Source organism: Pinus tabuliformis, chromosome 6, assembly GCF_031772625.1.
Source record: "Pinus tabuliformis cultivar Carrire ecotype Pingquan chromosome 6, CPIR1, whole genome shotgun sequence".
Taxonomy (NCBI): Eukaryota; Viridiplantae; Streptophyta; class Pinopsida; order Pinales; family Pinaceae; genus Pinus; species Pinus tabuliformis.
In genome coordinates this window covers 1,701,383,077-1,701,397,421 of record NC_142292.1, presented here as the reverse complement: position 1 = coordinate 1,701,397,421, position 14,345 = coordinate 1,701,383,077, and the positions used below count along the sequence as shown (strand labels likewise).

The following is a 14,345-nucleotide window of genomic DNA, read 5'->3' as shown; positions in this document are numbered from 1 at the left end:
AATGTTGATGGAGCAGTATACTTTGCAGATCAGTAAAAAATCAAGCCATCAGGGCTTGGCACAATCAGGCTTAAACTGCCTGGTCTTCCAGACTTTCTTCTGGATCATGTTCTATATCTCCCACAGCTCAAGAGAAACTTGCTGTCCTTGGTCCACATCCACCAGCAAGGTCACTCCAGTCATATGTTTGATGGAAAGCTTGAGGTAAGAAAAGCATCTGACCACTCACTTGTCATGAGGGAAATAGAAGAAGAAAGACTTCTTAAACTGCAAGGAACCTCTGCTCATGCACAACATTTCTCATATATTTCTAATCATGAAGAAGGTACACTTCCATCAAGTTTATTATGGCATGCTATATTTGGACATTTAAACTATGACAGTCTTCGCTTATTAAAGAAAAATGGTGTTGCTGGTTTGCCTACAATTCCTAGAAAACATAAGCAATGTGATGCTTGCATTCTAGGAAAGCATAGCAAACAGTCTTTTCATGATTCACATTCAAGAGCACATAGGAAGCTTGAACTTATTCATTCAGATTTATGTGGTCCAATGCCCGTTCCTTCTGCAAACGGAAATAAATATATCATGACATTTATTGATGATTACACCAGAATGTGTTGGGTTTATTTATTGAAGAACAAATCTGATGCTTTTCAAACATTCAAGAATTTTCATAAGTGGATTGAAAATGATGCACAATCTCATATTGGGTCTATTCGCACTGATAATGGAAAATAATATACATCAAATGAATTTGCAAACTATCTTCGCCAACATGGGATCAAACATCAAACAATTGTACCTTATAATCCCCAACATAATGGTGTAGCAGAAAGAATGAATAGAACAATCTTGAATATGGTACGATCCATGCTTTTCTTCAAAAATGTAAAGACAATGTTTTGGGTTGATGCTGTTCTATGTGCTGCATATATAAAGAATAGATATCCATCTAGTGCTATAAGAAACAAGACTCCTTATGAATTGTGGTATGGACATGTTCCTTCGGTAAAACATCTCAGGATTTTTGGTTCCACCTGTTATGCTTTAATACCAAAGGTACATAGAAACAAACTTGGTGCTAGAAGTCGTAAGTGTATCTTCCTGGGGTATTCAAACACCTCTAAAGCATACCGTCTTTATGATGAAGTAAATAAAAAGTTTGTTATATCTAGAGATGTCATTTTTCTTGAATCATCCAAATCTGACAGTGTTGTTGAGCGGCAACTTGATCGCTTGGATAGATTCACAAAACCGAAATCATTTCAAGAGTTTGATAATCAGATTCCACATCTTGAAGGGGGGATTCCTATACTAGATCAACATGTGGAATCTTCTTCTGAAGAACAATCTCCCCTGCATGACACTCCAACAACAGATGATGCTTTAAGTGATGTAATTGATAGAATTGGGAGACTCAATCTTGATTCAGACCCAACTCAATCAACAGAGCAGCCTGGACCATCTTGGAAAGGTCCCCCAAAGTGGCTGACAAAGACACTTGAAAGTGTTCATCCTGATGAAATTGGAAAAACAGGAACCAGAAATACAAACCGACAAGATGGAGGTGATGTAGATAACTCTAATTCACCTGTTGATATGGATGTTACTTATGATTGTGAATTGAACTTGTCTACAGATTTTGAACCAACTTCCTTCAAAGAAGCTGCTTCTCATGATGAATGGAAAGAAGCGATGCAGAAGGAGTATGATGCCCTCATAAAGAATGGCACTTGGAAGCTGGTTGATCCTCCATTTGGAACCAAACCAATTGGCTGCAAGTGGGTCTACAAGAACAAGTGCAAAGCTGATGGCTCACTTGACAAGCACAAAGCTAGGCTTGTGGCAAAAGGTTTTGCACAGAAGGAAGGGGTCGATTATGAGGAAAATTTTGCTCCCACAGCAAAATGGGCCACCATCCGGACACTCTTTGCACTAGCTGCTCAGAACGGTTGGAAAGTCCATCAAATGGATGTAAAAACTGCCTTCTTGAATGGAGATCTAAAAGAGAATGTTTTTATGTCCCAGCCTGAAGGATTTGCTGTGAAAGGACATGAACACAAAGTATGCAAACTTGTGAAGTTCTTATATGGCCTCAAACAAGCACCACGAGCCTGGTATGAAAAACTAACTGAGCATCTTCTGAAACTCAACTTCAATCATTTTGATCTTGATGATGCAACTTTATTTGTCAAGAAAGTTGGCAAAATAGTTGTATATCTTGTGGTATATGTAGATGATCTTTTAATGACAGGGAACAATGAAAGCTATATTGCATCCATAAAGAAAGAATTAGGAAAAAATTTTGAAATGACTGATTTGGGCTATGTTCATTACTATCCTTGCATTGAAGTAACCCAACATCCAAAGTCCATATTTCTTTCTCAAAAGAAATACATTGGAGATTTGTTAAACAGATTTGGCATGACAGAGTGCAATCCCCTTTCTACTCCAATGGAACAAAACTTGAAGCTCACATCTATTGAAGGAAAGGAATTTGAGGATGCAACAAAGTATAGACAGCTTGTAGGAAGTCTCATCTACCTCACTACTACCAGACCAGACATTTCATTTGCTGTTGGAATCCTCTCCAGGTTTATGCAAAAGCCTTGTGAGGGACATTGGTCTGCTGCAAAAAGAGTTCTAAGGTACTTGAAGGGAACTCAAGACCTTGGAATCAAGTATACACAGGTGGACGACTTCAACTTGATTGGATACTCTGATTTAGACTTCGATGGAGACAAAGAAACTGGGGTATCTACTTCAGGATATGCTATGAGTCTTGGATCAGGAGCTGTCTCCTGGAGATCACGCAAACAATCAGTACCAGCAGATTCCACAACAGAAGCAGAATATGTGGCAGCAGCTGAAGCAACGAAAGGAATTGTGTGGCTCAGGAAAATTCTTGAAGATTTTCAGGTAAAACAAATACAATCAACTCTACTCATGATTGATAACACATCTGCAATAAAGTTGGCCAAGAACCCAAAGTTCCATGATCGTACTAAGCACATCAATACTAAATATCATCTGATCCGACATCATGTTGAGGCCAAAACAATCCATCTCCGTCATTGTTCCACAAACGAGCAAATTGCAGACATCTTCACCAAAGCGCTTGGAAGAGAAAAGCTTGAAAGATTCAGAACGATGCTTGGACTCACCAACATCCCTTCAGATTAAGGGGGGGAATGTTGACACCTAATCCGAAACGGATGGGTGAACTGGACAGTCATCAGGAAGATGAACTGATCCGTTGTATTTATGTATATAAATATGAGTTAGCTAATGAATAATAATATCATAGTTTTTCTCCCGCTCATTCTGGAGTTACCCTGGCCTGACACAAGACTTGAGGACAAGTATTCCCATCAACAAGGGGGAAGGTTCGCAAAAAGAAACTTAGTTGTGCAGCTGAATTGACGACGGAACTTGTATTGTTGGCAGTTGGGACCTGAAATATTTTTGAAATCAATTGCATAGGGACCTGAAATGTTAGCAAAAACATGTATATATTGCATAAAAATGTACATGACAAAAGGGACCTGAGTTATTATGAATCAATTGCAGAGGGACCTGAACGACATCAACAATCAATGGACCAGAATCAATGAAGGATGCTAGAACAAAAGGCATAAATAAGCTCTATCTATCTACGATATTTGATCAAGACAACTTCATCCAATATTGTTAAAGAAAAACAACATTCATCCAATACTACAGGGAAGTACAAGTATCGGAAGTGCACAATTTTGTTCTTGCAAATTTACATTTTTGTAGAAATTTTTAGACGTTGTTAAAATTGAGTTAATACCTCAATGCATATTTTATATTCATTACATTTTCCATTATTCTATACCCATTCGTCTACGTCCATCCTATATTTATATTCTATTCATTCCATAACCCTAACATTCCATAACCTTAAAAACATTCTACATTTACCTATGTACATCCTACATTCCCTTCATATATTCCATATTCATTTCATAACCCTAACCCTAAGTATTTTTCCATAAAGCAAAAGGGATCAAAACGAGGACAACATGTTGAAACCTGCACATACAATTCAAATATTAGATATGGAAATAATTTTAAATATGACCAAGGTGGTCATTTTAAAATTATAAGTATTTCAAAAGACCATACATGTGAATCTAGGTGTGCATATAACTTTATATCTAATGCAATATGGAAATACTTGCATATAACTTTATATGATGCGCAATATGGAAATACTTTTAATACATATGCAAAATGGAAAGTGCAATATGGAAAGACAATAAGGGAGGCATACGAAACTACATGAAAAAGGCAATATCTTATGAGGCAAAAGTTTCAAACGTTTTATAAAGAATTGCGCGCTAATATCATATAGTCCATGGAAGGCACATCATTTAACATGGATTTGCATGATGAAACGAGGAGGCATAAGGTAGGCAGGTTTACATGATGGAACGGAAAGGTAAAGGTAGGTGGGTTTGTAGTTATATACGCCATCTCATCACATCATACGACAACCTCATGCAACATAATAACATGGTAAGGCAGTATAGTTGGAGGAAGGCGGAGGTTATAATTTAAACGAACATCCAGCCAAGCACACAAGTCCAAACCAAACGCATGAATTACACAGGTCTTCAAACGCGTACGTGGTTTGAGCAACGTGGCATGGAGGTACATGTAAACCGTCAAACGTTTGCATGATAGGTGCACCGTAAGCTGCAAGGCAAAGACAGCCACAACCCGCATGAAAACAAACCTGTGATTAAATGATGCAAGCAGCCGTAGGATTTATGCAACCAATGTGGAAATCAAAATAAACAATATATACAGTAGTCAAAGGTATGGTGAGTTGGTATGAAGGAGGACAACAATTAAAATATGAAATGGTCAAATATGCATTTAAACCAACAAAGAAAACTCTGTTTGTTCATCGTTAATGAGCTCCGCCTCAAAACCTCATGCCATCATAGCCATTGGAGGCTCAGCGAGAATGGTAGGAATTAAGAACTATTTGCATTCCAGTCAAAGGATGACAATCAAATAAAAAACAGTCAAATATGTATTTGAAACAGTAGAGAATTAAGCAGTTTTGAAACCTCATGAGCTGTAGAAAAAACGTTGGAGCTGTAGTTACGCAGAACTGACAACAACCAAAACAGTAAAATGATAAAAACGTTTTGAAACAAGAAGAAATAACACCTGTGCGTATTAACAGAGAAGAGCTCTGCCATTGTTGAGCTCAGAGCCGTAAATTTCTTTGCCATCACAACCATTTAAGGCTCAGGAAAAATGGTAGATGTGCAGTTGAGAGAAGCAAAACGTTTTGACAGCGGAGGAGAGGATGCAACCATGGCAGCTTCAGGTACGCAGAACAAAAAATGACTTGGAGAGGTAAAAAGTCAAACTACATTTAAAAAAACTCTGTAATGTTATTACCATGCAAACCTAGCTTAGTGATTGAGCCTTTCACTGCGTGAAAAAGCTGGAGCCATAAAAAATGCAGAGAGAAATGCAAAGCTAAGCAATGTAGGAATAAGGCGGTTATACATAAGATTTAACGCTGAGTTGAATCCCATGGATTGCGCAGGCGAATAAGGTAAGATTGAAAGCTTGATTCTTGTTAATAAATGCAACAGAGGAAATATCAGGATTTTTCGTTGAGATATGGACTATTTGTTATTTCTTTAAAAATCTATGCCACCAGTCAGCAAATAAGATTGTTTAATAGGGAGAAACGATATGAGATACAGGGGCTGATGGCCACGGTGAGACTGCGCGCGCTCCCCGTCTGCATGGCTGCCCCCTGATCGATCCGCTGTCCCGCGCCTGGCAGCCTCGCTGCTAGGCTCTGCGCCCCCCTGCTGCTGGGCCTCCTGCCCCCCGTGACCCCCTGCTCTGCTCTTTCCCTCTCTCCCCGGGCCCCCTGCCCTTCCCTTGACCTCCTTTAGATCCTTCAGATACCGCCTCCGGGTCCTGCCTCCGCTGCGCTTCTGCGCCTAGCAGCGCTGCTGCTAGGTCGCTCCCCTTTTCTTGGTTCCTTGAGAAGGCCCGATCATGGCGGCTTCGGGCCCTTCAAGTCTGGATCTGGATGAGTTGGAGAAATCTTTCGCCTCCCTCACCCAGGAGAACTCTACGGAAAGGATCAGGCCCGCTGCCTCTCGTTTCATCAAAAAGCTGGCCGAAATTCCGGAAGTTCCGCTCCCTCCTGCCCTTCCTAGGAGAGCAGCTGTTGCATTAGCCGACAGAGGTCTAGTCGGACAGTTCACGGGTTTATGGCCCTCCCCTCGCACGGTCCAGCGTTGGGTGGAAAGAAATTGGAACTCAATGGTTCAAGGAAAGATCGCTATTCGATTCTGCGGAAGAGGGTTCTTTACCTTTCTCTTCGAAACAGTGGAAGACCGAAACCTAATCTTCAGAAATGGTCCATACTTTATGGACACAAGAGGCCTTTATTTGAACAGATGGACCCCTGATTTCGACCCGGAGATGGACGTCCCCAATGCAGTCCCAGTTTGGGTTCGGCTCCCGCATCTGCCTCTTCACTGTTGGGGAGACGAGTCAGTGAAAGCAATTGGAAACGCAGTTGGGAAGTATATAGACAGATCGGAGCCTAAGGAGAATATGCATGCATGCGCAAGAATTTGTGTAGAAGTCGATCTGGGAAAGGGATTGCCAGAAGCCATCAAGCTCAGAGTAGATCAATGGACGCACATTCGACAAGTGGATTACAAACAGCTACCTTTCAAATGCAAGGTATGTCATGAGTATGGCCATTTCGCCAATAGATGTAGCAAAGTTAATGCAAATATTTCTGACTCTAATCCTGAAGCACCAGAGGAAGGCTGGGAAACAATCAAAAAGAAGAAACCCAACCCCCTACAAGGAAACTCCAAAAATCCTATCGTCTCCCCCTCTCCCCCTTCTCATTCTGGTCCGACCATTCCCTCATCTTCCAACCCATTCGAAACTCTATCCGAGGTAGACCCTCCTTCCCCTCCCCCATCCCCGAGAGCTCCCCCTGTAATCCCCGCCTCCCCTCCGCCTTCCTCCCCTCCCCCCACGGTAGAGAGAATCTTAACCAGGAACAAGTCTAAGGAAAGTAACTCATCTATAGATCCCCCAAGAAAAGTCGGAAGGAAATCCAACAAGGAGATTAGGGACGAGACTGCAGCAAAAGAAATGACCACAGGGATTCAGCAACCAATGGACACCTATCTGGACAAGACGAAAGGAAGTGGAGAGAAAGGGAAAGAGAAAGGCGGATCCCACAATAAGACAAGTAAGTGATGAATCTGGTCTCTTGGAACTGTAGGGGGATGGGCTCCTCCCTCAAGGCTAATGCAGTCCGCGATCTTCTTAAATCAGAACACCCAGACATCCTCCTTCTCCAGGAGACCAAAATCACCGAGCAGGAATTCATGAACAATCTGAAAAATAGTAAAACCTATGAAGGAATAGCAGTAAGCGCATCTGGCGCCTCAGGTGGTATAGGGACCATCTGGGACAAGCGAAAATGGAATCTATTAAATCAAAGGCAAAGCAGCTGGTGGATCCGATCAGACATTCAAAACACAGCAAAGACAGAAGAATATACTATCTACAATGTTTATGCCCCTCCTCACTTCCGTGACAAAGCTGCCTGCTGGAATTCAATTGCGGCAGACCTTCTGGAGACTCAAGGCCGAAGCATATTCTTGGGGGGGGATCTGAACTTAATAAGAAACGCTGAAGAAAAGATTGGGGGAAACTTCTTGGCAGACTCCTCAAGGGACGCCCTTGAAGAAATCATTCTAACCCATAATCTGGTGGACTTCCACCCTCAGAACGGGCGCTTTACCTGGTCTAACAAGAGAGCAGGTCGCAACAACATCAAAGAAAGATTGGACCGCATCTTGGTTCAAGAGAGAATAGTTGCTAAATTTGCTTGTATCAAAAGCCTCATCATCCAGGGTTATTTCTCAGATCACAAGCCTGTGGCTCTAAAATTGGACAAAGGAACAAACATGGGCCTGCTCCCATTCAGGTACAACAGAGCATGGGATAACGAGGAGGAATTCAGATCTCTGATAAAAGATCAGTGGTCAACAGAGATCATAGGATCCCCGCATTTCGTTTGGGAATCAAAACTAAAGCTCCTTTGAGTGGCCATAAAACATTGGACAAAACTCAAGGCAATAGAAGAGAATAAAACTAAATCAGAACTCCAAGGTAAATTAATGCATTGGAATCAAGAGAAAGAATCTAGACAAGACACGGAAGAGGAGCAGATCAAAGAGATGGAACTTCAAAAGGAACTGTATAAGTTGAATAGAAAAGAAGAAGAGGAACAAAGGCAAAAGTCAAGGTGTTTATGGCTCAAGTCGGGAGACAGGAACACTTCCTTTTTCCACAACAGTTTGAAAATGAGGAGAGCTGGAAACAACATTGAAAAAATCACAGTGGATGGATCTGAATTAAAAGAGCAAAAGGAAATTATGGAGGCTGCGTCCGCTCACTTCCAAGACCTCCTCACTGAGGAACCGCAAGACAGAGATGGCATGGAAATCCTTGATACCATGGAGAGCAAAATCTCTGATGCCCAAAACACTGAGCTGGACAAAGAGATCACAGTAGAGGAGATAGAGCAAACAATCCGCAACATGGCTTCAGACAAGGCTCCGGGACCTGATGGATTCACGGTGGATTTCTATAAGACACATTGGGACATCATTAAAAAGGACTATATTAGAGTTGTAAGAAACTTCTTCCAAAAATGCAAGATGGGCAGCGGAATGAAATCCTCCTTCTTAGCCTTAATCCCCAAGGAACCCAACCCTCACTCCTTTAACCGATTCCGTCCTATCTCCCTCTGTAATGTGTCCTACAAAATCATAACCAAGATCCTTGCCAACAGGCTCAAATCTATTCTCCCCTCTCTCATCTCTGAGAACCAAGGTGGTTTTGTCCCGAGGAGGCAAATATCCGACAATGTAATTCTCATCCAAGAGGCTATTCAAAGCAGTATCAACAGGAAAGAAAAGGGTATGATAATTAAGCTGGATATGGCAAATGCATTCGATCGGGTCAACCATTCCTTTCTTCAGGCCGTCCTAAAAAAACTTGGTATATCCGAGCTCTTCCTTAGCAGGGTGCGGGAATGCATATCAGGCAATTGGACAGCCCCCCTCATCAATGGTAGACCCAGCAAAGCTTTCAAAAGTTCAAGAGGTCTGAGACAAGGGTGCCCGCTCTCTCCCTTCCTTTATATCCTCATGGTGGAATCGTTAAGTATGAAGCTGGAAAACATGAGGAAGAAAAAAGAAATAACAGGGATAGAAATTGTCAGAGGGTCGAAAGGCATAAATCACTCTCTGTTTGCAGACGACACCCTTCTGATAGGTGGAGCCTCTTGCATAATGGCGAGGAGATTCAAAAAGGCTTTGGACCTCTTCCTCCAAGCCTCTGGTGGCAAACTCAACAATAATAAATGTATGATCTATACCTGGAACGTCCCTATCCATATCATCCAACGAATATCCTTCATTATGGAAATCCCAGCTCAGCGAAATTGGTCCCATTTCATGTATCTGGGGCTTCCTCTGGCTAAAGAGACAATCAAATCAGAGATTTGGGTCAAGATCATTGAAAAACTCAGAGGCAAGCTGCAAAGTTGGGGAGTGCACTGGTTAAACTTAGCAGGCAGATCGATTCTAATCAAGTCCATTCTCGCCTCACTCCCCATCTATCAGTTCGCTATTTCTCTCGCTCCGGCTAGCATCCACAAGCACATGGAGCTAATAATCCGAAGCTTTCTGTGGCAAGGAGGTAAGCAGAATACGAAGAAGTTCAGTCTGGTTAAATGGGAAAAAGTGATCCTCCCATTGGAAAAGGGTGGGCTAGGAATCAGGGTTCCTAGATTAGCAAACTTAGCAATGGGCTTCAAACTAATCTGGCGGATTCTTAATGAAAAAGAAGCATGGTGGACGAACGTTATAAAGAAGAAATACTTGAACGGACCAAATAGCAATATCCTAACAGAAAATATCATAGAAAGACAAGGTACTCCAACCTGGAACCTCATCAAGAAATCGCTCCCCCTCTGCAAACCTTTTATCTCTAGAGCCCCTGGTAATGGCAGGGAAATAAGTATTTGGAAAGATAGAATCATGGGGTCAAAGGCCAGAGATTCAATTCCTCATCTTTATCCCCTCCAACGGTGGATGGCAGAGTCTAATCTCGATACTCTCTTTGATATTTCTCTTTGGGATCAAGACTGCTGGGCAGGTTGGACTCCTCTCAATCTTCCCACAGATCTAGCTAAGCTTTGGGATGAGCTCAAGAGCTCCCTCAGTGGCTCAGCCCCCATTAATAGAGGGAAAGAAGATAAGTTCGTTTGGGATCCTAACGGAGGAAGCTACTCGGTTAAAGAAGGATACAAAGCCCTTCAGGATATCTCAGTGGTAAACAATTGGCCCCTGCACAAAGCCGCTTGGCGTCCTGAATTCCTCCCCAAGGTCAAAATGTTTAATTGGACTTTACTTCATGGCAAAATCCTAACAGCAGAGAACCTCAGAAAGAGAGGTATACAGGGGCCCTCTATCTGTTGCATGTGCAGGTCAGCGGAAGAAAGCATCACTCATCTCTTCATTGAGTGCCCGATTGCCAAAGCTTGTTGGCATCTCCTCTCTGGTACAATCTCTTCAGAAGCCCTTCCCCCTCAGATTTCGACCCTCCATAAAAACTGGGATAAAAGAATCCTTCATTTCAAAAAAGGCAAATCCATAGTGAATAGGCTCTGGAACAGTATCCCTTCTAACTTGTGTTGGCAGATCTGGATTGCACGAAATAAGGGCATTTTCAATAATGAAAAGCCAAGCATCACAGGCATTATGGCCAAATCAATTGCCCTCATGTCTGAGACTTTCGAAGCTAATGGGGTATCTCAGACAGACATGGAGGTCGAGGATGAGAGGCTAAAGGAGTGGCTGGGAAAATTCAATTTCAATCCAAATCCAAGACCAGGTATCAGAGAAAAGAAAGGCAGTCAGGACTGGAAGCTTCGTGGCACCGAGGAGGAAATTAGCCAATGGGTAAGAAGCCAAAATAGGCCTGTCTTGTATTTTGACGGGGCCTCAAAGATGAACCCGGGCCAAGCTGGAGCTGGCGGGATCATCAAGGACCCCCAATGGAAAACCATAGTATCCTTTGAATGGGGGTTAGGCCAAATGACCAACAACAAAGCAGAGGCCTATAGCCTTCTTCTGGGCTCTCTCATTTCAAAGAATCTCGGCCTACAGAACCTTCTCATCCTAGGGGATTCAGCAATAATAATCGCAGCTATGATCACAGGGAGGGACTTCAAGCAATTGGCCCTGAACAATATCAAGACTAGAATTTTGGAGAACATCAGAGCGCTAGGAGAAGTGACTTTCAAACACGTTCTAAGGAACAATAACAAGGAGGCAGATGAGCAAGCAAATCAAGCGGCCAGAAGGAAACTCGGACAGGTTAGAGAGAATGAAACAACTTATGACAGGGACATCCCGTAAGCAAAAGCCCTCCGCCGCCCCATATCAAGGGAGAAGTCACCTCAGGCACTCAGGCCATCCTTTCGAATCTCCTACCAAATCCCCAAGCTGCAAATGGGGGTACAATGGGAGATCTTTTCGATCTCGGGGCACAAATCTAATCATCATCCCCAGAGCATGCGTGATCCCTCATCTCTTCACCGCAGGCACTCTCTGCGAATCCGGCAGAGCCCACTCCTCAGGTACGCTAATGGACAACAGTGAAATCATGAGTTTTGACCGTGTTCTAGCTAAGAACGGTCTTATTCAGTTCCAGATCATGCGAAATAGGGACCTCCCTCCATCTATAAATTGCAGCCAGCTTCTCAAAATCTCTACAGCCAGGGATCGAGCTATAAGAGCCCATTCAAAGTCTTGGCGCAGTCCGGAAGCTCACTGTTCCCCTAGTGTTCCTGTTTTCCGTCCTGATCCCGGGGTAAGCCATGTCCTGCATCATGTGATTTCGTTTTCTGTTAATAGCGTGTTTTGTATTCTCAGCAGTGCCCTCCCAAAGCCACCGAGACCTTCCCTCCTCCTCCTAAAGTCCCAGCTTCTCCGTGTCTCCGCTCCCTACAAAGCTATTTTCTGCATTCTCGCCTCTAGCGCGCTCTTCGTTATCAGTCCTCAGGCCAAGTCGATGGCGGATCAGCAAGGCCAGCCATCCAACCAGGCCCAGAACAGAGACCCGTTGGGGAAAATCTTTAACAACAAAGAATGTACTATGTGCAAGGCACATACTGTTATGATTAACAGTCTGATCAAGCAGCTGAAGGAGTTAACAGAGGATTACCACGCTGACAGAAATTCCAAGCGCAAGAAGCTGGAAAAAAGGAAAAAGGAGATTGAAGATTTAAAGGATCGCTGTATTCACATGGAGGCGGTTATCGATCATCTTCGCACCCTCACTGAAAGCCAACAGGCTGAAACCTCGACCAAAGCCAGCGCCCGGAAGGACCAGCCCATGGACGACTCGGTCACACAGCATTTCCCTTGATCTTATGCATTGCAAATTTTCTTGGTTAGGAGGATCCTATGTAAGGCAGTATAGCCGTTTGTTTTTAGCTTTGTGTTCAATTAAGAGAAGCTTCGAGGATTATGGGTCTGCGTACCCGATTTTGTGCCTCAGCTCTCATAGTCACCTTCCTCTTGTACTAGAACTCTATTTAGAAGGCTTTTTTAATATATGAGTAACCGACTTCGTAAAAAAAAAACGATATGAGATACAGCTAATTGGGCAATGAATCAAGGGGATCACGCCACTTCTTTAATAGCAGTAAGGTATTTTATAAAATCGCCAAGTTTTCATCTAAAACACAGTGTTTGCATACTAAAGTTGATTGTCTGCATGATGACATGGCTGCAGATTAATTGCATAGTGAGTTTTCTTGCATGCACGAGGAAGTAGCTTCAGGTTAACAAGTGATTTGTTAACGTAGGATAGAAAAATCAAAACAAATCTTGGCCAGGGTGTCTTCACAAAACAGATTTTCCACGAATAGGGTGTTTATTCTGGTTGACTGTGTGTTGAAATAATAAATGAGAAAGTTTTGAAAGCATGCCAAGCCTAAAAGCTACACCTGTACATGAGGACAAGCAGTGTGATAAAAAACAGAGTTTCAGTTCAATGCATGAAAAGATTGGTTAATAAAAACAAAGTTTTTTGGGCTGTATTACGTAGAGCAGGGGATGAATTTACTTTTAAAAGTGTTGTTTCAATAGGGGTTGTATTGCAGACACTTTTTTTTTAATACTGTTATACAAGGTTATATTGCGTGTTGTTGCACAACAGGGATTGTAATGTATAACAGAGAGTGTATATTGTGTAAATAAATGAATTTTGACTACTGCTGCAGGGGATTGTATTGTGTGCTGTTGTCAAACAGGGGTTGTATATTGTGAAAACAAAGAAAAACTTCTTTTAAGAGCTGTTATAAGAGGCTGAATCGCTTGTTTTCTTTGTAGAAACAAGTTGTTTTTAGAGCTGTTACAACCAGGGCAGAGTTGAAAACCATTTTTGTTCTCCTTTCATACAATGCTGAGATTAGGCTTGCATAAAGATTTATACAGAGAAAAGTGAATGAAAAAATTATGCTAATGGAATCTTGGTTTGCATGAACAAAGCAGAGATGTTGCAAAGACAGAGACAAAGGAGTTTAAAAAAAAAATAAAAAATTGATGAAACAGAGGATAGAATATAAGAAATAGATTAATAAAAACATGTTTATTATGTTTTCATAATCTTTTTATATCAAAACTTTGTTCATATTTTTGAGGATTGGTCTCACCTCTTTTTCAAGGGCATTAGAAAAGAGGTAAGCAGGATGCTGGAGAAACATTTGAAGAAAAATTGATTTCAAATTGAATGATAATTCAATCTCAGAAATGCATTTCAATTTTGAGAAGCTACTATTTTTCATTGCTTTTTCTGGGCAAATGAAAATGAAATTTAAAAAACGAAAACATGGCTTTTCTTCAAAACGAGCCTACTTAGGCTCCATGGAGAAATTTTTCTCAAATTCATTTCTGTTTGGGATATTTTTATGGTTCTATCAACCCCTATTTTACAAATTGCATGCGTAAACGAGTGGCTAAATTGAAAGTGAATGCCTAGAGTAAAATTGTTGATTTGAGAGGGACATGAATCCTGTGTCAGAATGTATTGCAAAATTCAAGTTTTATTTGTTGTCTTCTGTGAAGCTGCTCATCCAGAATGACTTATTGGTGTTTTATCATAAGAGGAGGAATAGTGTAAATTTTTTGAATTTGTATGTTGATGGTGAAACCTCATCA

General features: G+C 41.8%; 2 protein-coding genes across 2 annotated transcripts; both read left to right on the top strand.

Annotated features, from left to right (window-relative positions):
• Nucleotides 1–7,325: 7,325 nt before the first annotated feature.
• Nucleotides 7,326–8,150, top strand: LOC149265541 (uncharacterized). The gene has a single exon (XM_089404674.1). The coding sequence runs from the start codon at nt 7,326–7,328 to the stop codon at nt 8,148–8,150; it is 825 nt and encodes a 274-aa protein (XP_089260800.1).
• Nucleotides 8,151–8,225: 75 nt separating this feature from the next.
• Nucleotides 8,226–11,537, top strand: LOC149265540 (uncharacterized). Its single transcript, XM_089404664.1, has one exon. It carries the CDS (start codon nt 8,226–8,228, stop codon nt 11,535–11,537), a length of 3,312 nt encoding a protein of 1,103 aa, XP_089260790.1.
• Nucleotides 11,538–14,345: the final 2,808 nt, after the last annotated feature.

Bases quoted from the DNA above. Each gene is read 5' to 3' on its own strand.
- LOC149265541 (XM_089404674.1), top strand. From the start codon at position 7,326: ATGGGCTCCTCCCTCAAGGCTAATGCAGTCCGCGATCTTCTTAAATCA.
- LOC149265540 (XM_089404664.1), top strand. From the start codon at position 8,226: ATGCATTGGAATCAAGAGAAAGAATCTAGACAAGACACGGAAGAGGAG.